The sequence below is a fragment of the Hippopotamus amphibius genome, chromosome 15, assembly GCF_030028045.1.
Source record: "Hippopotamus amphibius kiboko isolate mHipAmp2 chromosome 15, mHipAmp2.hap2, whole genome shotgun sequence".
Lineage (NCBI taxonomy): Eukaryota > Metazoa > Chordata > Mammalia > Artiodactyla > Hippopotamidae > Hippopotamus > Hippopotamus amphibius.
The window spans coordinates 12,950,743-12,974,650 of NC_080200.1; the positions used below are offsets into that span (position 1 = coordinate 12,950,743).

A 23,908-nucleotide genomic window follows, 5' to 3' on the forward strand; every position below is an offset into this window, starting at 1 on the left:
CCCAACATGGGTGCCCCAAGCTATTAGGCTCCTTCCCAGCCTAAATGCCTCCTGCTAGACAAGGCGAGACTCCCCCTGCCACCCCGGGATCAGCCAACCCACGCACACAGGGGCCAGAGAGTTCAGACACTCAAAGGGCAGGTTGTATCTCAATGCCGTGTTTGACTTGTGTGTGTGTGTGTGTGTGTGTGTGTGTGTGTGTGTGCGTGCACACGCGCTCTCGCACCGCCCTGGGTTTGTGTTTTCACTGCACTTTCCTGTTGGCTTCCAGCTGCCCCACCAGTTCCGGGGAGGGCCCTGGGCTAGCGGCTGCCCGCCCCCTCTTTATAAAGGGCTGGCGGGCCTTGGGAAAGCCTGCACAGCTGCCCAGCCTGGGGACAGACAGCAGTCCTGCCTCATCTTCTGCTTCCCCTGCCGGCAGCTCGGACCATGGGAGGCCGCTACGGCGCTATCTTTCTCCTCTTTCATGGTGAGAATCTGGGGGCCCCATGGGGTGGGGGCAGGCCACGACAGAGAACCCCTGGCAGCACCACGCGGGGCCCTGGCCCCATCTTCCCTGCAGAGAAATGCGAAGTGCAGTTGGCAGCTCTGTGGCCAGCCTCGGAGGAAGCCCCATGGGCAGGAGGGCGCTGGGGGCACCTGGGGAGAGGGGCTGACAGCACCCGGGCACCCCCACGTCACAGCAGGATCCCTAGGGTGCTCTGAGAGCCTGCCCCCTCTCCCAGAGAAATCCCTGCGGCACTCTACTGGAGCCACTCTGGGGGCTGCTCCCGAAGTGGGGAAACAGGTTTGGGGAAGGAGAGGGGCAGAAAGTGGGTACTGGGACCACCCCCCCTCAGCAGACAGTGGCTCTTAACACAGGGCATAGGGGAGTGCGGGGGGGAGGGCTGGAGGGCTGGGGGCCGGGAGGCGGGACCTCTCCACTGCAGGGGTACCTGCAACCTGTCCCACACTGTCTAAGTGGCAGAGGCGGTCCCAGAGACCCTCATTCTTGCTCCCCCGGACCCAGTTGGGATTCAGCTGTGGGTGGAGAGGATTTTACTGGTGGCAGGTTTGAACTTGGCTTTTGCTGTGACTTCCCCAGGGCCTCCCTTCCCGCCCCACCCAGGGTGGCTCTAACGGTTATCAGGGCAGCTGGTTGCCAGAGCAACCAGGCAACAAAGAGAATGAAGAAATGGCATTTGGGGTACCAACCGGAGCTTCCCTGGGCCACAGGGACGGAGTTCCCCGTGCTGGCCCAGGATGGCAGGCGTGAGCTCAGTGGCCCTCAGACTGGGAAGCAAGAAACTGGAGTCTGTGTGGGGCACAGCTGGTGGGGGACCGTGTGTCACCAGAGCCAAATCTCACAGCCCCTGAGTCTCACTTTTCACATCTGTAAAGTGGGGCAAGAGAGATCTTCATTTTACAGGGTTGTGTTAAGGACTGAGTTCGTATGCAAACTACTCCTGGTTCACGGAATTAAGTATTAAGTAAAGAGTAATTATTATTATTATTATTATTATTATTATTAATTTCACTGGCGGCTCTAGTGGGTCGACTGGGTGATCCTTAGCAAGAGGAGCAAGGAGAGGATGACTGCCCCACCTCCCACCTCAGGAATCTAACTGCTCAGGGCTTGGCAGGGGGAATGCAAACCAGATGGGACTGGGAGCAGACGACCAGCGGCTCCTCTCCCAGCTCCTGTTTGGGTGACTTCCAAGGACCCAGATGGAGAAGGCCTGGCCCAGGAGCCTCCGTGGGGTGGGACGGGCAGAGCTCAGCTCAGCCCAGGCGGAGAGCACGGGGCACAGAAGAGCTCTCCCATCCCCCTGCAGGGTCTGGGGACCTTGACCCTGTCAGTTCCACCTTCTCCGAGCTCCTCTGTTGACCAGATTCTTCCTGAGCCTTTTCTGAGCTTCAAGCCTCGGTCTGTCCATCTGCAGAATGGACACAGTCAGGGCAGCTGGGAGCATAAAAGTTGCTACTGGGGACTTTGGGAGCTGGGGATGAATCAGCCCAGGTCCCATCCTATGGGGGAAGGTCACTTTGTGGTGTGTCTGCAAAGAGGAACTGAGTCCCAGCCGAGCGGGAAAGTAGCCAAGCCCTGTGACCAGAGGGGAGGACGAGAGAAATCGGAACATGAGGGAGGGGAAGGGCACTCCGGCCTCAGTTTACCCTGGCTGGGGGCGCTTCTGGCAGGGACTCTCTGCCCAGCGCCAGCCTGAGGGGTATCAAGTTTGGACGAGGGTCAGGGGACCCTCCAGTCTGCACCCCTCACAGCCCTGCAAGCCGTGCTCATGATGATAGACCCCAGAATTCCCCTTGGAGCTTCCTCCAGGGGCAACGAGCTATGAGTCATCCCTTCCCTTGGCCCAGGAAGTGACTCACGCCTGCCCTTCCTCCCACCCCCCATCCCTTCACCCACCGCCCCCTTTTGGGTCTCCCTGGATTGTTGGGGTCTGCACTGCCTCCCTGGCATTCCCAGGTGGGCAGGGACTGGACGCCTCCCCCGGAGCCTTCCCTATGCCTCCACCTGCTGCTGAGTTGCCCTCCTCCCTCCCTCTCTTTCCTTCTGTTTCCATCCCCCTCCCACTTCTAACTGTCTTTGTCTCTCTCTCTCCCAGTCTCCATATCCCTGTGTCTCTATGTCCCATCTCTGCCATTTCTGTATGTCTCTTCCTGAGCTCCGTTTCTCTGTCCATCTCTCTCCGTCACTGTCTTAACTTCTGTTTCTCTCTCTCCATCTGTCTCTCTTCGTCTCTGTCTGTCTTTCTCCCTCTCTCTCTTCTCTATTTTCTCTCCATCTCTGCCTTCTTGTCTGTCTCTCTCTGGTGACCTGTGAGGAGATTCCCATCTCTAAAGCCCCTGATGACTTGAGGAGGCCCCGAGATGGGGGTGCCCCTGAGCGGCAGGTACAGCAGGGCAGGAGCCCTTCCAGCACCACCCCCAAGGGAACCTGGGGTGAAATGTCACCACTGGGTCCCAAGACAGCCACTGGGGCTGACAGATGTTGTGGGTAGGGTGTGCATGCACCTGTGTCCCCAAGGAAGGGTGGGAGGGCCAGAGGATCTTACATTTGGGGGGGGGGGATCTGAGAAAATGCCTGGCCCAACCCCCTCATTCTTTTTTTTTCCCTAACCCCCTCATTCTTACATAAAGAAACATTGCACAGGGAACTCTACTCAATAATCTGTGTTAACCTATATGAGAAAAGAATCTGAAAAAGAATGAATATATGTGGGACTTTCCTGGCGGTCCAATGCTTAAGACTCTGAGCTTCCACTGCAGGGGGCACGGTTTCAATCCCTGATGGGGGAACTAAGATCCCATGTGCCGAGCGGTGCAGCCAAAAAAAAAAGAATAAATATATATATATATATGTATAACTGAATCACTTTGGTGTACACCTAAAAGTAACAGAGCACTGTAAATCAACTATAATCCAATACAACTTAAAAAAAGAAAAGAAAAGAAACGTTGATGACCGTAGACACTTTGACAGACCAGGTGATGTTCTCAGGCTTAATTCTCACACTACTCTAGGAAATGGGTCTGGTCACCATCCCCATTCTACAGAAGGGGAAGCTGAGGCTGTGAGAGATGAGGTAACCTGACTACAGTCCAGGATTTGAACTGGGGCCGCCTGGCTCCAGTCTGTTTACTGGACTGCTACCCACACAGCCCGCAGGTCTATAGGAGCCAGGACGCCCTTGGTGCCTGGGGGGTCTGAACCCTCTGTTTCTGAAACCCGCCTCCAGGTGACAGGTGGCAGACCCTCTGGCCATGGGTATGCAGTCTCGGGGAGATGCCACCTACTGACTCTCTCCTTGAGCAACAGACAGAAGCCAAGCCTGGGAAGGGCCAACAGCCTCCTTTCCTCGGCTGCATCACTCTTAGGACTGCACCTGCCCTCCCCTGCTCTGGCGACCCCCCTGACCCTCCTCCTCTCTGTTCCAGTGCTAACTGTCTTGCTGACTCTCTCAGAAGTTGGATCCCAGAAGAGCAAGCGTGAGTATGCTGGGAGCAACTCGGTCCACAGCCAGAGCCTGGGGAAGGGGCCCTAGACCCCCACCCACACCCCTCAGCCCAAGCAGGAGAGAGTCCCGTTGCAGGAGGAAAGCCAGGGTCACACTTCCCCAACACCCTCTCTTCTGGAGATGATCCTGCCCTCCTCCCCAGCCCCTGACTCAGCCCTCACGTTCTGACCAAGATCTCCGTCCCCACAGCCTGTGCTCGGTGGTGCCCTGCAAACTCCTCTTGTGTCAATGGTACTGCCTGCCGCTGTGCTCCGGGATTCAATTCTTCATCTGGGGAGATCTTCACTAACCCCTTGGAGAGTTGTGATGGTACAGAGGTTTGGGGGGGGTGGAGGGACATGTGGAGATTGTGGGGTCCAGTCCAGTGCCTGTGGGGGGACATGGGTGTTGGTTGGGGGCTTCAGCCTTTGTCCTCAGGACCGTCATCAAGGACAGAAAAGAGAAAAAGGAAAAGATATGAAGATGGGGAGATGAGACATGAATAAACATGGCTTCCTGGAGAGAGAGAAGCTGGGTCTCCAGGAGTCTGCAGTCTGTGCCTCAGTTTGCCCTTTCAGGACTGAGGAGGGGGGATGTAGAGTTTCCACCCGGCCCCACTTCAGCACCTCCCACCGTGTCCCAATCTGGGGTGCTAGCCAGAGGGCCAAGAAGAGCAGAGCTGATTGCATAAGCTTCAGGGATGGTTTGCTCCAGCCGCAGCCCACCCTCAACAGTATTGCCTAAGAGTCTAATTCTTTCTAAAAAAAGACATTGATTAAGCATCGGGCCCAATGCTGGGGAGTCAGGTAGGGGATGGGGAATCTCTTTTCTGACCAAACTCATGCCTTTGGGAGGTGACCCTTTGCCCTGTTGTGTTCCAGACATCAATGAGTGTGGACCACCCTTGCAAGTGTCCTGTGGAAGATTAGCAGACTGCCAGAACACGGAAGGGGGCTACCACTGCACGTGCATCAAAGGATATGAGCTTATTTCTGGGGCAACAACGTTCAGGAATGCGAGTGAGAACACGTGTCGAGGTAAGACTGACCCTGCGTCTTCCACCTCTCCATCCATGAGGTTTGCAGTCACCCACATGCTGAGTCATTCCTGCAGCATCCAGAGGTCAGGGTTTTGGTTACAGGGGTAGCACCCAGGTCTGGGTTGGGACAGGTGTACCTGTGTGTGTCCCACCTGCGCAGAGAGGCAGGCATGAGTCGGGGACTCAAATCCTGGCTTTGGCAGATTGCTGAGTGTGTGACACTGGCCAGGATACGTATTCAGAAATCACTGTTAACAAGTGAGACATGATAACAGTATTGTGAGTGCTTTTTTTCTTTTTTTTTGAGTCTGTATCTTTTACAGATCAAAACAAAAGTAGCTTTGCCTTTTATTAACTGTGTGATTATGGACAAGTTACTTCACCTCTCTGTGCCTCAGTTTACCCATCTGTAAAAAGCGGGTGCTTACCTCATAGAATTGCTGGGAAGGCACATGAGGTCACAAAGCACAAAACAGTGATGGCTGTTGGGTTTTTAAATTACAATGATTATGATCTAATGCACCCTCTCCAGGATGGGCATCCCTGAGGTTCGTACCCTTGGGTGGGTGCTCAGAGAGCAGCTATCCTGGTCCATCCCTTCACCAGGGACCCAGTAGAAGCCTGGTCTCCACAATTTATCAGGCTTTGCCTCCTTTCCAGGAGGAGCTGGCAGGCAGGAAAAGGGGCAGATGGAGCCAGTAGTGGGCAGATTGGAGCCATGACTCCAGAGACTGGGTTAGAGAGACTCTCCTCCAGAGAGAGTGTTAGACCCGAATACTGAGGATGGGGAGGAGAGCACAGCGAAGGTGGGAGGTGAGGAGGAGGCTGAGCTCAGGGTCCAGAAGACTTTGAGGAGGGTCCTTGGACCCACTTGGCTGCAGACAGAAGGGCCCGCAACCTTGGTCCCAGCCCCTTCGCTCCTACCCTTTAGAGGGAGGGCAGCAGAGCCTCCCTGGTGGGAGGGAAGAAGGGACCTGCATCTGGGTAGAGGCACTGCTGGTCCATAGGGGCCTCTGTGGCTGGATGTTGTGCTAGAAACATGTGGCCTGGCCAGAGCCTTCATGTGAATTGGAAAAAGGCTTCTCATCACCAGGTGAATACTGTGTGTTTGGGGAATGGAGAATGAGCTGGTTTTCCTCCCCCACTTGCCTCCTTGGTTGGACACCCTTGTGCAGTGAGCAATCTGCACAGCTGCACATGGTGGTCATGGATCCCGCTCAGTGCACCCGGACTGGGGGTGCCACCCACCCACTGTTGTGAGCCCCTGCAGAGACATGGATGAACAAGAGTGAGGTTGGAGAGGGACCCCAACGGACCTCAAAGTGGGTGACAAGAGAGATGAGCCTGTTGGTTGGGATCAAAGCTTGCCGCCTGCAGACCGAGCTCTGTGACAGGCTCAGCAGGACTGTCTGTTGACCCCCACCTCACAGCACCCAAGGACATGTCCACCCATGTCCTGGACTTGGGGTCTGCTATGGGCAGGAGACCTAGGCTGCTCCCTGGGTTCCTTGTCCCACTTTCTCCAGGCATCAGAGGGCCATCCTGTGTACCTATCTAGTCTCCCATCCCTCTCTGAACCCCGAAGCCTCAGAACCTCAGAGGGTCACTTCCGGATGTTTGGAACATCACCCTGTCACCTAGCATCTTATTTGTGTAAAACAAAAGAGGGGGTGGCATTCAAGATACTCAATGAGGTCATAGCACCGTGTTCCAGGACCATATCGGCCCTCTTGGCCACTGTCAGTGACTGCTGGGAGGAGACCTGCCCCGACTGGAGCCCTCTCAGACCCCCTGGGCCATGGTGGACCCTAGAACCCTGTCCAGAAATGCGGGAGTAGGGAGATTCAAAGACAGGTACACTGTCCCCAGCTGGCCCTGCCCGTGACCCAGCAATCTGCCTGGAGAATATGCCTCCTGGCACCCTGACCCCACTTCTCAGCCACTCAGCTTCCATCTATTTCCCCACACAAGGCTCCATCCTGACCCTCCCCTAATAATTCCAGTTTATGGACCTGAAGCAGCTCTGATGACTGGGACCTGGGAGGATGTTGTGTCAGGGGTGGGCAGAGTGAATCGATCCCCCAACACACTGGAAGAATCAGGTGAATGAAGAGCCTCCCATCTGGTCCAGATGACAAGAGAGGTCACCACTGGGGACTACTGCCCCTGGCCCGACCCTCTACTGAAGTGATCAACTCAGATCCCACGATGACCCAGACCACTTGGGGACGGAAGATGGAGGCTGAGCCCCACTCAGAAGGGTCCACAGGTCTACGTTCCTGGTGGGAGGCCAAGGGCCAAGATGACAGAACACCTGCCACCCTTCACCCATGAGCACGAGCTCCCTGCTCCAGTCACCCAGCCCTCGCCCATCGCGGGCCTTGCTCAGATATGGATTCTCACAACTTCCTGCCAATCCAGGCGATGCCTTCACGGGGATCGGAAAAAGGCATCTTCACAGTCCCTGGCCAGACATCAGTCCCACTGTCCAGCACAGTCTGGTGCCCACTGCCCAGGCGGCCCTGGCCTTTCTGGCATCATCCTCTTTTCTGTGCTACTTCCCCAAAGCCTCGTCCTTGAGGGCGTGGCCTAGGGGTGGATTTTGGGCCACCTCCATGGAGCTGGAGTCTCAGAGTTAGCTGTCCTGCCAGGATCCAAGAAGAACTCAGCTGGCAGCACGCGCCCTGGGGGAGTCAGGACAAAGTCCATCACTGGGAGCCAAGACGGGTCCTGCACTCAGTTCCCAGGAAGGCACAGTCAGGCCTTTGTCCAAATCCTCAGGCTGGGCCACAGGCAGCTGTGATGCCCCCACACCGGCTGGGAGTTTCCCAGAGCCGCAGAGAGAGCCGCAGCAGGCGGACAGGGAGGACTTGGGTCACTTCTGGACACATCTGGACAACAGAACATCTGGGCCACCGTGCTCACCCTTAGGATGCCTCCACGTGAATTAGAAAAGGCACCCACTCACCGGAGAAGAGAGAGCAGGCCCTTCTGGATGCTCCTATGCCAGGAAAGGTGGCTGATCCCCAGCCCGGAAGGCTGTCCACAGCTGCAGGCGTCCATCACCCTCTCCTTCCTCTTGCAGATGTGGACGAATGTCAGCAGAAACCCAAAACCTGTAAAGGCCACATCTGCATCAACACCCAGGGCAGCTACACCTGCCAGTGCCCACCTGGCTTGGAGCTCAACCTGGAGGACCCAAAGCTGTGCACAGGTAGAGGCCCCAGGAAGACAGTGTGAGGCTGGCCTGGAGCTGGGGAAGGAGCCCAGGTGCTTCCTGGAGCCCGAGGAGGAGGGAGAAAAGCCTCAGGTTCCTGCAACGCCAAGTTCCTGCTGGGGCCCTGCCCAAGGATTTGCCTCCCGGAAAGGTCCTGCCACGGGCCAGGGAGGCAGCAGAGACTTCTGGACCTGGAGTTCCCTTGTGGAGGTCCCTGCCCCCTTGAATATCCCCCAGACCTTGCCCCTTCCTCATCTGTCACATTTGAGCAGAGGAAGCTGTCACTTCCTGTTCCCAGAAGGGGACTCTCAGTCCAGGGCCCAGGAGGGAGCAGGCAAGTATCCTTGGTCTGGAAATCCAGCCCCCATGACTCAGTTTCCCTCCTGGGTTTACCGCCTATAAAATGGGGACCATGCCATGCCCATCTTGCAGGGAGGCTACCATAAGGTGCTTTGAGAGTGAAGTTGAAGGTCACCAGGTGATGGAATGTGCAATCACGGTGAGGTTCTTGGTGCTGGGCAGTGATAAGCGTGTACCGTGAGAGGTGGAAGTAGGGGGGCCTGAACCTCTGGTTTTGTCCTCAGATGTGAATGAATGTACCTCTGGGAGAAACCCATGCCACAACTCCACCCACTGCTTCAACCTCGTGGGCACCTATCAGTGCCGCTGCCGCCCTGGCTGGAAGCCGATTCCTGGGTCCCCCAATGGCCCAAACAACACCGTCTGTGAAGGTTCAGAGCTCAGATGCTATGCTTTTGGAGACCCACACCCAAAACATCTGATCACATATACAGTGGCACCCACACAAACCAAGGAGAAAGAATGCTGGGGGAGCCCTGCTGTGCTTGGCATTAATTCTTTTGAGGCTAAATGTGAAAACACCTGGGGGTCCTGGGGAAGGAGCTGGGGCGCTGAGAGGAAAGCTCCCAGGGACTCCAGGCAGTAGCTAATTATTAACTGAGATGAAGATACTTCAGTATTTTCACAACCTGCATATCTGCACGGGGCTCACCTGCTGTGTGTCACAACTCTGCACACTTCCCGTAAATAACCTCAGAGTCCACCACTCAGGGATGTGTGGTCACCAGGTAGCACGACCTCCGGGGGGTGGGGGGGGTGGGAGGCACTAGTATGGGAAAAGGGGGCGGGGCACAGAGAGGAGAGGGCCCTCATCAGGGCTGGGAAAGAGGCTGACCCCCCTCTTCGTGTCCCCAGATGTGGACGAGTGCAGCTCCGGGCAGCATCAGTGTCACAGCTCCACCTTGTGCGCCAACACTAGGGGTTCATACACGTGTGACTGCCGCCAAGGCTGGGTGCCCAAACCCGGATTCCAGAATAAACAAAACACCACCATCTGCAAAGGTACCTGTCCTGACCCCAGACCCCGCCCACAACAAACACAGACACTCTCACACCTAATGAATCTCTGTCCTGTCCCCTACAGAGATCTTCCCCACCTGGACCACACCCCCTGGAATCAAGAGCCAGGTGAGTGGCTCCAGCAGGGACCAGGAGGCAGGAAATCCCTCCACCCAGCTCATCCTGTCCACCCATTTTTCCCAAGCTCCCCCATCCAGGATAAGACTCTCTGACCCCACTCCTTCTCCCCTCTCTCCAGAGTCTCTCTGTCTTCTTCGAAGAAGTCAAGAAAATGAGCAAAAACTTCAACCCAAACTTCACCCAGGAAAGCATGAGGGTAAAGGCAAGCCCTGGGGGGAACCCCAGGATAATGTGGGGTGGCTGGAGGATGCTTCAGTGTGAGTGGAGATGCCCAAGCAGGGGCCTGTGGTCAGAGAAATGCATATGTCTGTATGCACAATATACACACACCATATATATACATTGTACAAACACAGACATACATACACATCCCAAAACGTACACACACACACACACACACACACACACACACACGTTTGAGAGGGATATAATGACAATAGAATGGAGCAGTTGAGAATTTCACCTCTGGAGCCAGGCCTCGAGGTTCAAATATACCCCATCCCACCCGCTGCCACTTCCTGCTGTGTGACCTCAGGCAAGTGACTCACCCTCTCTGGGCCTCAGTCTCACTTCATAAATGGTGCCTGCTTCATACAGTTGGTGAAAAGGTTTAAATGAACTCATAGAAGTAAGGCTCATAGAATACTGCCTGGCACACAGTATAAGCACTATATGTAAGTTTTGGCATAGGTGCTTAGCCTGGTAGAAATATTGAGCCCCTAAAAAATAATACTAATAAATTTTTGAGAAGAGAAACATGTGAGCCCCTTGTGTCATTTAAAATTTTCCAGTAGCTACATTTTTAAAATATAAAAGTAAAGAATACATTTAAAGCATAAAAGTAAACAAGTGATATTAATCTGAAAGTTGCATTGAACCCAATAGATTCAAATTACTACCATTTCAACGTGGAGCCATATTTCAAGTGCCACCTGTGGCTCTTGGCAACTGTCCTAGGCAGTGCAGACTTAGAAGAGGGCCTGACATAAAGCCTATGCCTGATAAATGTTAAGCACTGTTGTTGCTTTATGTGCACACAGGCATATACTCAATCCCCTTACTTGTCTTCTGGCTACTACAGTGTCTTGAAGATTCCCCTGTGTCCGTCCCCCAGGCAACCCAGGTGGTACTCCAGTGTGTACCCCAGTTGTGGGGCCAGGGTGAGGGGAAGTGAGATCAGGGTCCTTCAGGTATCCCCTGTGGTGCAATGACCCAACAGCTGTCACCCATCACCCACAGAAGCTCATCACGTCAGTGGATGACCTGTTGAAAACGCCAAGTGACTTGGAGGCCCTGGACCTGACTTCCAGGCATCGCATAGCCACCCACCTGCTCTCAGGCCTCGAACAAATCCTGAGGAACCTGGCCAAAGCCATGACTAAAGACTCCTTCACCTACCGTTCCCCTGGGGACACAGGTGAGACCTTGTCCTGCCCCGCCCCGGCCTCGGGCCCCCTTCATACACCCAGAGCCCCTGAGCACTGCCCCCTCTCCCCTCAGAGCTGTCCCTGGTGGTCCAGGAGCAGGGGAAAGGAAACATCACTGTGGGCCAGAGCCACGCACGGATGCTGCTGGACTGGTCCGTGGCAGCTGGAGCCAAGAAGTCGGGTAATGGCAGGGATCCAGAGCGGGCACCTGAGGGAGAGGGATGGAGAAGCTGAGATATGGCTAGGTGTGAGGTCCAGAATATGCAGCAACTGGAAACTGACCCATGGGGAGGGACTCCAGGCATCACAGTGGACTGGCGAGCTTGAATTAGACATCTTAGGAGGGAAGATGGGGCACGGAAGGAAGCAGAGCAGAAGGTAGCCAGTGTGTCTGTCCCCCAGGTCGCACCGTGGTGGGAATCCTCTCCAGCAACATGACGGGATTGCTGGCCAACGCCACTTTGAACCTAGACTCGAAGAAGAAAGCTGAGCTGAAAAGGAGACTCAAAGGTCCTGTCCGTGGTGTTCAGCTCAAGCTTGTCTCAACCGTCAACTCAGTCTTTCTGAGCAACACAAACACAGATAAACTCGACTCCAGCGTCACCTTTGCCTTCTCCTACCCTGTGAGTCCTTGGGCAGGGAGGGGGGATCAGCCCTACTGCTCACCCATGGCCAAGGTCAGCTCCTGCCGCCTTTGTTTCCCCACCTCCACCCACTCTGCACCTTCCTTACACATACCTCAGGGCCTTTGCACTCTGTGCCCTCTGCCTGGGACACCTTTCCTCCACATGATTCAGCCCTTTACCTGTCTTCAGTCTTTGTTCAAATGTCACCGTCTCTTCTAGGCCTTCCCTGACCTCCTTATTTTAAATTACAATCTGTAATCACACTCCACCTTTCCCCTTTGTCTTTTCTTTCTTTTGTTTGCACTCAGCACTTTCTAACACACTATCTGGTTTATTTATTTATTAGGTTTATTACTTTCTGTCTGTCTCCCCCACTAGTATGTCAGCCACAGGACAGGGACTTGTGTCTGCCCTGTTCACTCCCATGTGCCTGGCCTGACACACACAGTAGGTGCTCAGTAGACAACTGTCAAATGAAAAGCAGCTCTCTTTGGGTTCAACCCAAGCCCAGTACCCAAGAGTGGGTTCCAGGCTAACCTCTATGACCGCCCCTACCTGCCCACATCAGAATCTGTCGGAGCAAGAATCACCACCACGGCGGGAGCTGATCTGTGCCTTCTGGAAGAGTGTCAGCAATGGGAGCGGGTACTGGGCCACCTCAGGTTGCTGGAAGCGGGGCAGCACGAATAGCAGCACCACCTGCCAGTGCAATCACCTGAGCAGCTTTGCCATCCTCATGGCCCACTACGATGTGGAGGTGAGCAGCCCAGGGGCCATCTTCAAAAACCCACAGGTGGCATGGTTGGTTTAGGCGAGACAGGCAGCTGGTTCTCGGTGGCATGGCCCACCTGGTTCTGCATGGCTGCACAGCCCAGATGGCCCTAGGCCACACTTCCCAGCCTCTTCCTTGGGACCCCCAGACCTCCACATGACCCAGCAACTAAACAGAGTGGCCTGGCACTGCGCGCCCTGCTCCAGCCAGTGCCCCTCTGACTGCCCACACCTAACGAGTGGTTAAATATCGCTAAAAGCTCCTGAGGGAGCAAAACTTTCTGTACGTGGCCTCAGGGGGATCCATAGATACGCTGGGCCATGTGAACACCTGGAATGGGCCAGGCAGAGTAGGGGACACTGGTGGTCAAGGCCCAAGGCCCAGGAAGGACAAAAATGTGGGTTTTGATGAGCTAATAGGTGTGGCCAGGTGTAGGAGGGACAAGAGATGAGATGGAGATCAGGGTCAGAGAGGTGGGCTCATCGGTGTTGGGAAAGAAGGTTGCAGCCACTGAGGCTTCACGGGGGACCTTCTCAGGAGAGCTGCTGGGTGTGTAGTGGGGAAGCCCTTCCGGAGGAACTGGGGATCCCTGCTGCACCCATGGGTATGGGGGTAGCGGTATTTAGGATGAGATGCAGCAGATTTACTCAGATGTTGATGGCGGAGGAGGTGGGGGGAAGGTGAGCCACCGGATCCGAGTCCTGCAGGCCCGGTCCCAGGTGGGTGTAGGTGTGGGTGTGGGTGGTGGGGCCCACAAGGAGGGTGGGAAGGCCTCAGCGTGCTGATCGAGTCCTGCCTGCCCCGCCCTGCATCCAGGACTGGAAGCTGGCCCTGATCACCAAGGTGGGACTGGCGCTGTCGCTGGTCTGCCTGCTGCTGTGCATTCTCACCTTCCTGTTGGTGCGGCCCATCCAGGGCTCCCGCACCACGGTGCACCTGCACCTCTGCATCTGCCTCTTCGTGGGCTCCGCCATCTTCCTGGCGGGCATCGAGAAAGAAGGCGATCAGGTGAGGCCCCGCCCCGTGGAGCGCCCCATGCTCGCCTGAGGAATAGCCCTGCGAGGGCCTGGAGTGGAACAGCCCCGCCCACTCCCAGCCGGGTCGGGTGGACGGCAGCTGGGAAGCATGTGGCCCCGTCCATTCGCCGCTTTCACGCCCTCACGGTCACGCCCTGACTCCGCCTGCCGCGGACCTGCCCACCGCTGACGTCACCTCGCCCCTCTGTCCCTCCGCCCCGGCCCCGCCCCACAGGTGGGGCTGCGCTGCCGCCTGGTGGCCGGGCTGCTGCACTACTGCTTCCTGGCCGCCTTCTGCTGGATGAGCCTCGAGGGTGTGGAGCTCTACTTCCTCGTGGTGCGCGTGTTCCAAGGCCAAGGCCTGAAAAAGCGCTGGCAGTGCCTGATCGGCTACGGCGTGCCCCTGTTCATCGTGGGCGTCTCGGCAGCCATCAACAACGAGGGCCATGGCCGCCGCCACCGAAAGTGAGTGCGAGATGGTGGGAGGGCCAGGGCTTGGGGGCTGCACCCAGCACAGTGCCCCTGCTCCCCTCCGGCTCCACTCTGGGCTACTGGGTGCTGACCAGATCCCTCTCTTCTCCAGCTGCTGGCTGGACACTAAAAACGGCTTCCACTGGAGCTTCCTGGGACCTGTGACCTTCACCATTTTGGTAATTGCCTCACCCCCCACCCCACCCCACCCCTGTGAAAGCCTGGAGCACGTGACTCCACACTGAGCCCACTATACCAGCTTTCTCCCTGCAAGTTCCAAGGACGCCCCCTAATCTGAATTCTGTGCTCCCCGCCCAGTGCAATGCTGTCATCTTCGTGATTACTATCTGGAAACTCACTCAGAAGTTTTCTGAAATCAACCCAGACATAAAGAAGTTAAAGAAGGCCAGGTGAGCGCAGGGGCAGGGAGGAGGGCTGGCAGGAGTGGGTGTGTGAGGTGGGGCACATGCTGCAACTGCCCACCTCCCCACAGGGTGCTGACCATCACTGCCATGGCCCAGTTCGTTATGTTGGGCTGCACCTGGGTCTTCGGCCTGTTCCTCTTTGATGAAGATAGCCAGGTGCTGACCTATACCTTCACGATCCTCAACTGCCTGCAGGGCCTCTTCCTCTTTGTGCTGTACTGCCTGTTCAACAAGAAGGTGGGCTGCAGGCTGGGCTGTGGGCGGGGCTGGGGTCCTAGTCCTAAGGCCTCTCCTCTCCTGACCTGGCACCCTGTGCCCCACAGGTGAGGGAGGAGTACCGGAAGTGGGCCCGGATGGTCACGGGGAACAAGTACTCCGAGTTTGCCACATCCACCTCTGGGTCTGGCTCCAGCCACAATCCGACTCAGGTAAGTGCTGAGCCTGGGGCAGTGGGGATGCAGGCCAGAAGGCACCTGGACCTGGGCTCAGTTCTCATGGGGCTCCTTTCTCTCCAGGCCCTCAGGCCATCAGAGTGTGGCATGTGAAGGCATGGTTCTGGCCAGGCCACCAGCTCCTGTGGCCTCAGCAGCTTTTGCACATGCTGAAGACCTCCTCTCCTCTCCCACTGCTATCCCTCCTGCCTTGGTCCCCATATGCACCACGGAGAGGAGGGTGACAACTGCCATGTGGCACCGAACTCCAGAATACCCAGCAAAGGTGGAGAGTCGGACCTACTGGGCCTGCTTCTGGCTGCCTCTCAGCTCCACCCTGGCCAGGACACAGGGAAAGGGCAGAAGCTGGCCCAGGACTGCAGCCCCTTGTCCTGGTACATAAGGCCCAGACAGACTGAGGGCTCCTGTGCCTGGCCTGGTCCTTCCCCCTCATCTGTCTTTGCTACAGAACAAGAGGCCAGGGTGCTGGGACTCAGCTTCCTGGTTAAGCTAAGACTGAAGTCGGGGGTGGGAGAAGGGCAAGGCCCTTCTCAGCCCCTTGCCAAAGGCTCATGGTACAGAGACCCATCTACCCCCAGAGCAGAGGGTTCTCACTGATGTGAAGGCTGTGGATGTTGTGTAATATTTTTTATCTGTATAAACCTTTCAGTGTTGACACTTAAAATTAAACATCACGTTGATGCAGAAAGAGACATTTCTTCCTGACTAGGGGCTCACTGACCAGTCCCATGGTGTCCACGAAATGCCGAGAGCTGACAGAAACAGAAAGGGTGGGAGCCAGGCTTCCATAATAAAAATTTATTCTTACACAAATCTACAGCTTTTAAACAGTAAAAAGAAAGGCCCACTGTCGCCTAGGAAGAGGACTTGAAGCAACACGTGGGAAGCCGGATGGCTCCGGGACGTCAGGACACGTGGTTACCGGCTCTGCTCGACTGTTAAGACACACACAGGGGAGGGCAGTGAGGAGGGCCCGGGGGCAGGGGAAGAGAAGGCCCCACGGCCACGGCCCCCCAGCCCTGTCTGAGCCACTTACTGTATGTGGAGATGTCGATTTCCTCTGGAAGCTCTGCCACATTTACTTCAAACCGGTCCTGGACATCATTGAGGATTTTGGCATCATTTTCATCAGACACGAAAGTGATGGCCAGGCCTTTGGTACCAAAGCGACCTGCACGGGCCACCTGCGGGGAGACAGGAGCAGAGTTCAGGCCACAAGACACTAGCTGGGGATCTGAGAACAAGCAGGAAGAGGTCCTCATCCAACACCAACCCTGGGAAGTGGGCATTAGGGAGGGGACACCTCTGTGGGGCCACTCACACGGTGGAGGTAGGTGTCTGAGTCCTCGGGCATGTCATAATTGAAGACAATGTTGACACGCTCAATGTCCATCCCTCGGCCAAATAGATTTGTGGCCACCAGGATTCTCCGCTGGAAGTCCTTGAACTGCTGATAGCGTGACAGGCTGGGTGCAGGAGGAACAAGGTGTGGCCATCAGACACAGGGATCCTGAGCAGCGATCCCCTCCAAGGGGCCTGGGGCCTGCCTGGGGCTTTGAGGGCAGCATGCACTCACCGCTCCTCCTGGGCCATGCCTCTGTGGATGGCAATGGCTGGGAAGTTCTGCTCCACGAGGAGCTGGGCCAAGGCCATGCAGCGCTGCACCGACTTCACAAATATCACCACCTGCGGGGGAGGGAGTGGCAGTCAGGACCAGAATCCCTCCCGAAGGCCCAGAGCCCTGGGACAGGCCACAGGAGTGCAGAAGGCTCACCTGGTTAAACTCCAACACATCCAGGAGGTCAAAGAGCTTGCGGTTCTTCTCACTGTCCTTAAGTTTGACGTAGTACTGCTGTAGCCCATGCAATGTGAGTTTGGTCTCGTCGTCCACAAACACCTCCATGGGCTGTGCGGGAAGGGGCAGTCAGGGCTTACTTCTGGGCATCCTGCCTGCCCAGAACCTTCCAAGAGCGACTCCTTTGCTGCAATACTTCCAGAGGGCCTGCCGTACCCCAGTGAATACTTCTCTCCCAACAGCTGGATCTAAAGTGTGGTCTGGCTCAGGTGGAGACCAAGCTCTCAGCTCCCAGTTTGACAAGAGAAGAAGAGGGCTCCACTGGCCTCCCAGCATTCTTGTACCATGAGGGCAGTGTGGGTGTCGGGGAGCAGCAAGAGCCTGGACCCTAGGAGGCCAAAGGTCTTGGCCTGTCCTGCTCTGAGGTCCTGGTCTCTACTCACGTCCTGCATGAACTTCCTGCAGACGGGCCGGATCTCCTTGCTCAGGGTGGCGCTGAACATCATGCACTGCTTCTCATGGGGTGTCAGGCGGAAGATCTCCTGCACGTCCCGCCGCATGTCTGGGAGGGGAGGGCAAGAAACAGGTGGGCGTGAGCGCCTGCCAGACCACGACCCCCACCCAGATCCAGCCCCTCCCAACCTGTGCCAGGGAGCCGTTGGCACCATGATGAGGGCGGTGTGAGCGAGGACTGGCCGGAGGGGAGAGTCCCAGGTGCCTGGGGGCCCGGACTCGGGGCGAGCACAGGCGCGGGAGGAGCGGCAATCCACTTACACGCTGCAAGAGCGGAGCAGCCGTGCCAGCGCGCCTCGAGCCACGCTTCAGGGAGGGGAGCCTGAGGCAGAGACAGCCGCTGGGGTGAGAGCTGCAGCCGCCTCCCAGGACACAAGCCCCATCTCCCACCGGCCCTGTCAGGGCTCACTGAGGGCAGGTGGGGGCCTAGAACTAACGCAACAGGAACTTTCCCTAAAATCGTTTACAGGAGACCTGAGGGCTGGCCACCCACGGGACCCCACTTTGGGGAAACCTCCGGCCTGCCCTGTCAGGGGCCACCTAGCTCTGACGTCTGGAGGTGCTGTGAGGGCGAGGAGGGTGTGGCTGCGTGGACCTCCACAGCCCCCAGACCCAGTGAGGATACTCACCCAACTGCTCCAGCATCTTGTCACACTCATCCAACACGAAGTGCTTCACATTTCTCAGGTTGAGGCTCCTGTTCCGCACAAGCGCCAGGATCCGGCCCGGCGTCCCCACCACGACATGGGGACAGTTCTTCTTCAACACCTCCTCATCCTTCTTGATGGAGAGGCCCCCAAAGAACACAGACACCTAGGCAGGCGGAAAGTTGCTTTCAACTATCTGGCGGCCGAAAGCTCACACCCCACTCTGTGCCTACGGCCACTCAGCTAACGGCCCGCCAGCAGTCCCCGAACACCCCAGACCTGGTGCCTGAGAGCCTGGCCCCAGCTCCACTGAAGAGCAGCCCCAGGGCTGGGACCGGCAGAGGCCTCTGGGGGCCATGCATAATTCATCAGGCTTTTAAGGAGCATAAACCACCACAAACCTCAAAGGCAGCCACTGCAGCCAAGCTTGGTTAACACCGGCTGGGCCAGAGCTGAGGCCGGCAAGGCTGCAGAGGACCACAGGGCACCCAGCTGGAGGGGGCTCACCTTGACGCTGGGCATGTACTTGGAAAAGCGCTCATACTCCTTGCTGATCTGGAAGGCCAGCTCTCGAGTGTGGCACATAACCAGGACCGTCACCTGTGGGGCAGGTGGGGGAGAGGCACTCAAGGCAGTGTCCTAAGTCCTCCCCCGGCCAGAGCCCACGCTGGTGCACATCCCTTGGTGGCCCCCGCCCCTTGGGCCAGTGGAAGGCCCAGTCCAGACACCTCCATCTTCTCACAGCCCGTCACCTGCTGCTCACTCCCTGTGTCTTCTCACAGCTACTCAGGTGTGTCTCCCTATGCCAGGTCCTGCACTGAGGCCTCGATAAGAGTTAGACCCAGCCTAGCTGGTGACACGCTCCATGCTAACAGCTTCCTGAGTCTGCCCTCTGGCTGGCCTGTGACCACCAAGGGGAAGGGTGCCCCTGCCTCCTGGCCCACAACACCAAGTACCAAGACCACACCGTGGCCTCCCACGAAATCCTCCTCTCCTTGACCATCTGCCCTAAGGTCCGTAACAAGGGCTCACGTACCCATACACAGCCCAAGGATGTGTGCCCAGCATGTCAAGAACAGAACACCAGTATGTGCCTCAATTATCCCCCAAAGAGTGGGCTACAACGTTCATGATGTGAGAAGACACCTATGGCTTGTCAGCAGGAACAAAACTGTGTTCAGTGTAATCCCACCTTCATAAATGCGCACAATCTAGAAACGCACACATGGAAAAAACCGCCATCTTGTTGGATGGTCAAATTGTGGGCACTTTTCAGTTTTTTCTCTTGGGATTTTGTTACAACTAAGTACAGTTATTATTTATTTATTTATTTTTTGTGGCACACGGACTTAGTTGCTCCAGATCTTCCTGGAGCAAGGATCAAACCTATGTCCCCTGCATTGGCAGGCAGATTCTTAACCACTGCACCACCTAGGAAGCCCCAGTTCTTAATTTTAAAAGTTCGCAAAGAGGATGCGGGAACAGGGATATTTAACAGGAGAAGCTGTGACTCCTGCTGCCTCGGGTAGCTTGGGCCTAGGAGGGAGGGTGCTCACCCACCTGTCCGTTGATGGGCTCAATCTGCTGCAGGGTAGCCAACACAAAAACTGCCGTCTTGCCCATCCCTGACTTGGCCTGGCACAGGATGTCCATGCCCAGGATGGCTTGTGGGATACACTCGTGCTGGACTGAGGGGGAGAGAACGCGCGGGCTATCAGAAACCAGATGTTCCCTCTGTGCAGGCCCCTCACCGTGGCTGAGGGGAGCACGCTGAGGCGGTCAGGGGAGGACCAGGGAGGCATACCCTCGGATGGATGCTCGAAGCCACAGTCCACTATGGCTCTCAGGAGCTCTGGCTTCAGCAGAAAGTCCCGGAAGCCAGAGCTGTGGATGGAAACGTAGGAACCCTTGACATCTTTCTTAGGGGGAGCTGGAGCGTTCTCTGGAGGGGCCTGCGGCTCTTCATCTTCCTCGTAATCCAGAAGCTCATTTTCCACATCCTGTTCCGCCATGGTGCTGAGAACAGAGGAGGGATGAAGGGCTGAGGGAAGCAACCAAGGTGACTGACGTATGCAGACCCACTCAGCAAGGGAGAAGAGCAAGACGGCTGCACAGAGGCTGCAGGTTGTTGACACAGGTCCAAGAAGGGCAAGGTGCTGGGGTCAGGGCTTGTGAGCTAGCAGAAAAAGCCACCCAGCCACCGAAGCCAAGAGAGGACATCATTCTCCAATCCCTCTTTAGCTAACCCCCGACACTGACTCCAACAGCAGGTCCCACCACTCCATCTGTGCAGCGCCTCCCAGCTTCCACCTGTTGTGGCCACATTTCGACCACAATCGGCCAAGCACCTCACCGCTCCCTGTGCCCTACCAACCATGCCCACATGTGCACCCACATCCTCCACCTCCAAGGGCTTCCCACTGCTCTAAGTGAAACCCCAATTCCTCTCTGCTCGCACCCTTCCTCAGCGGCCCCTGCCCACCTCATTCCACACCACCCCTTTCAAACCACCCCCAGCCTTATCTGGCTGCTGATACTCATCAAGCTCCTACCCCAGCTCGGGCTGCCCACTTTCACCCTGGGAACGCACTGCTGCACTGCTTCTAGGTGTCTAAACAAATGCCTCCTTCTCAGCATCAAGGTCTCAGCTCTAATGAATGGCCTCGGACCACCTAGCTTCAAGGAGTCCCCTCCCCTTCACTCCGTAAGGACCCCACCCAGCTTACACGGGGTGGGACACCCTCCCCACCCGCCCCCCCCAAAACCTGAAGATGTGGCTGCCAGGATGCTGGAGAGACAGGATTTGTGAGAAAGCAGTGTCTTCCCAGACCCAGCTGCTCCTGCTACTTGTGGTCTGCACAGGGGAATAATTAAGTGCTCTCATGAAAAGACCGCCTATTGGGCTTGGAACCAATAAGAATACAGCTGATAGGGTAAATGGAATTAAATACAAAGCACACTCACCTCCTTGCTTTGTTTAATCCACTACATAGAGAGCACCTACTGAGTGCAGGCTACAAGGGACCCAAACATGAGAATCCTGTCTTTTGTCCTCCCTGCTGCACCCCAGCCTCCAGTCTAGGGGGTGGAAGTGGTAAAGCAGTCCCTCTTCTTTTTGAGTTGAATATTGAGGGTCCCAATTTCTGGCCCTTCTGCCACTCATTCTCTGTTACCATCAGCCCCAGGGCTTTAGCCACCTCTGTGTAGCCTCCCAAACTGTGTCTCTACAACCTCTTCCCTCAACTCCAGACTCAGTTACCTAGCTGCCTCTTTCAGCACTCCTCTTGGAAATTGAGGCCTGTTTCTGCCATCTCAGAAAAGGCAATTCCATTGTCTAAACTGTTCTGTTTCTTTCTCTCTCTTTTCCTGTTCTATCAGCCCACAAATTCCACCAGGTCAATCAGACCACTTCTAACCCCTGTTACCTCACCAGTCTCAGGCTGCCATTACGTTTCTGTCTTTTTAGATTAGAACAGCTTTATGGAGATATTCACATGCACCATTTAAAAGCTACAATTCAATGGTTTCTTGCACATTCATACACACGTGGAATTATTGCCACAACCAGCTTTAGCACACATTTCCTCACGTCAAAAAGACTGTATCCTTTCGCTACCATCCTATGCCCCCAACTCCCTCTGGCAACCACTGATCTACTTTCTTTTTATGAATTTGCCTATTTTGGACATCTCATATAATAGAATTATACAACATGTGACAATTTGACTTCTATCACTCACGTCTTCAAGGTTTGTCTATGTTGCACCTGTGCATCAGCACACCTTTCCTTTTCACGGCTGAATAGTATTCCTTTGTGCTGGACTACTACAGCTGGTTTTATCCATTGTCAGCTGATGGGCATTTGGGCACCATCATTTTTTGCCTGGATTATGCCAATAGCCTCTTTACTGGGCTCCCTGCTTTCCATCCCCCACTCCCCGCTCCATGCCCCTCAGCAGCTGGAGGTAGCTTATAAAAGCTGAGACACAGAATGTCACTCCTCTGCTCAAAACCCTCCACAGGTTCATGCTGTGTTCAGAATAAAACAGTCTTCGCCAGGGCCTATCAAGCCCCACACAACCTGCCTCTATACTCTGACCTTATCTCTCCCATCACTCTCACTCACTGGCCTTGCTGCTGTGCCTCAAACATGCCTCAGCACCTTTGCACTTGCTGTTCCCACTTCTTTCAGACCTCTGTTGCTCAAAAAAGGCATTTCCCATTGACCTAACTAAAAAAGCACCCCCTCCAGTCATGCCAGCCCAGCACCTAGAACAGGGCTTGGCATACATTGGGTAAGCACTCAACAGCAATGGCTGAATAAATGCAATTAGAATCAGGGCCTCAAAGCGGAGTTTAGGGATTAAAGTTAAGCATGTATCCTTATCTGATTCTTGAAAGAGGCAATCTGATACTGGCAAAGACAGGAAGAAGTCAGTCCCCAGGTATCAGAGAGAAAAACAGGAGCCAGCAAAGGCCAGTCCAGAAACTACCAGACCCTTTCAGGGAATGGAAAGGACTGGCTGCTTAAAGTAGAGGCGGAAGACAAAGCTGGAAGAGGTGGTCAAGCCTCAAGCATTCATACTTAACTTACTAAGCAATAAGGAATCGCTCATTAGGTTTTTGGGTTATGAGTCAATCAGGATCTGCTCAAGAGTAAGTTACTCCAGAAAAAATGGAGTGGGGTAAGAGGCCAGCAACAGGGAAAACCAGACACAAGATTAAGAGAATTAACCACGGTGGGGGCATTTTTAAGTATGGAAAAAGAGGGTGGAACACCCTACAGGGTAGGACCACCCCCTGGGAGAACCTTGGACAGAAAAGAGCCAGAGTCAGCTACTCTGGGCTTCAAACCTGGGAGGAGATGGTGTATTTAAGAGAAAAGAAAATTAGGAGTTCAAAGTTTTTTTGTTTTGACGGGGAAACATATTTAGGGACAGACTAAGCCTGAGATACAAAATTTTCTAGGAAGTGGTTACACAAGATCTAAAGCTCACAACAAATTAGATCAGGAAAGGATTTGGCGGTGTTTGTTCCACCCAGAGAGGGTGGCCGAGACAGCTGAGGCCCCAGGAGCTGATGAACTTGAAAGCTGACACCAGGATAAGTAACAACTCAGACTAGCACGCGCACCCTTTCACCCTGAAGTGCCCCCAAAGAGAATTTGCACCTAAGAGTTTGTTCCTTACGGGAACATCTTTTTCGCCCTCAATCCCTGGAACTACAAATCCGCTCCCTAAACGCAAAGCCAGAGTAGGGGAAGGGGGAGTCGCTCGAACTCGGAGAAGACCGTCACGTGTACAAGCTCCGGCTTCTCCCACCGCCGCCCCAGACCTCGGCGTCGCCCCCCGACCCCCTCCCCAAGTCGCCTCGGGCCTCCTGGAACAGGCCGACTCTCCCCCAGAGTCCGGTTCAGCCCGTGGGCGGCCATGACAGCCCCTCCCGGAAGCGGGCCGGCACCCCGCGCGCCCACGGCCGGCCCGCCCCTTGCGCATGCGGCCCAACGCCCAACGGCCGCCAACACGCGCGCCGGACACCCCAACCACCCCGCCTCCCCTCGTCTCGCGCCCAGTCTTCCTCCTTCCCTCAAGCCCTGGCGTCTCCCATCATCCGCTCGCCCGCAGGTCCAAAGTCTCCGCACCGCGCCCCCCCGCCTGGGGCCGCCGCTTACCTGATTCCTCGTTTGCCTCCGCGTGCTGCGAGGAGCGCCACCCGACTCCGGTTACCGGTCTCGCGCCCCGACACGAACAATTGCGCTTCCTGCCTCCTGCGTCAGACTGCGGCTCCGCTCACTGGGCCGCTCGCTTTTCATTCAAAAGAGGCGGAAGCGATGATTGGATTCTGCGGGAGGCGTCTGGAAGCTATTGGTGGAGAGAGGAAAAAGGGCGTGCCTCATGCCTCGGATTCATTGGTCAGTCTAAAAGTAGGCGCCCGAGTGGGCTGACTAAGGCGGGCGTCCGCCAGCACGCTGTCACGTGATCGGGGTTGTGACCTCCGCGTGTTCTGCCATATT

The 23,908-nt window shown here is 55.9% G+C and overlaps 2 protein-coding genes across 3 annotated transcripts; one reads left to right on the forward strand and one right to left on the reverse strand.

Annotated features, from left to right (window-relative positions):
- The first annotated feature begins 370 nt into the window (after window positions 1–370).
- Window positions 371–15,666, forward strand: ADGRE5 (adhesion G protein-coupled receptor E5). Of its 2 annotated transcripts, XM_057709904.1 has the most exons (20): window positions 371–469; window positions 3,937–3,987; window positions 4,206–4,325; window positions 4,877–5,032; window positions 8,120–8,248; window positions 8,836–8,982; window positions 9,467–9,613; window positions 9,696–9,739; window positions 9,870–9,947; window positions 10,991–11,168; window positions 11,252–11,359; window positions 11,581–11,801; window positions 12,373–12,561; window positions 13,393–13,584; window positions 13,828–14,057; window positions 14,176–14,242; window positions 14,382–14,473; window positions 14,557–14,725; window positions 14,812–14,916; window positions 15,004–15,666. In XM_057709904.1, the coding sequence occupies exons 1-20, from the start codon at window positions 430–432 to the stop codon at window positions 15,031–15,033; spliced, it is 2,493 nt and encodes an 830-aa protein (XP_057565887.1). In that variant the 5' UTR covers window positions 371–429; the 3' UTR covers window positions 15,034–15,666. The 2 variants fall into 2 exon arrangements, with proteins under 2 accessions (XP_057565887.1, XP_057565888.1); XM_057709905.1 differs by lacking the exons at window positions 8,120–8,248; window positions 8,836–8,982 and having other exon boundaries at window positions 15,004–15,665.
- A 57-nt stretch (window positions 15,667–15,723) lies between these two features.
- On the reverse strand, window positions 15,724–23,686 carry DDX39A (DExD-box helicase 39A). Its single transcript, XM_057709989.1, has 11 exons — window positions 23,567–23,686; window positions 19,700–19,911; window positions 19,456–19,583; window positions 18,403–18,495; window positions 17,878–18,061; window positions 17,179–17,297; window positions 16,715–16,846; window positions 16,517–16,626; window positions 16,262–16,406; window positions 15,977–16,124; window positions 15,724–15,875 (listed from the first exon to the last, which is right to left on the reverse strand). The coding sequence occupies exons 2-11, from the start codon at window positions 19,905–19,907 to the stop codon at window positions 15,859–15,861; spliced, it is 1,284 nt and encodes a 427-aa protein (XP_057565972.1). The 5' UTR covers window positions 19,908–19,911; window positions 23,567–23,686; the 3' UTR covers window positions 15,724–15,858.
- Between the last annotated feature and the right edge of the window lie 222 nt (window positions 23,687–23,908).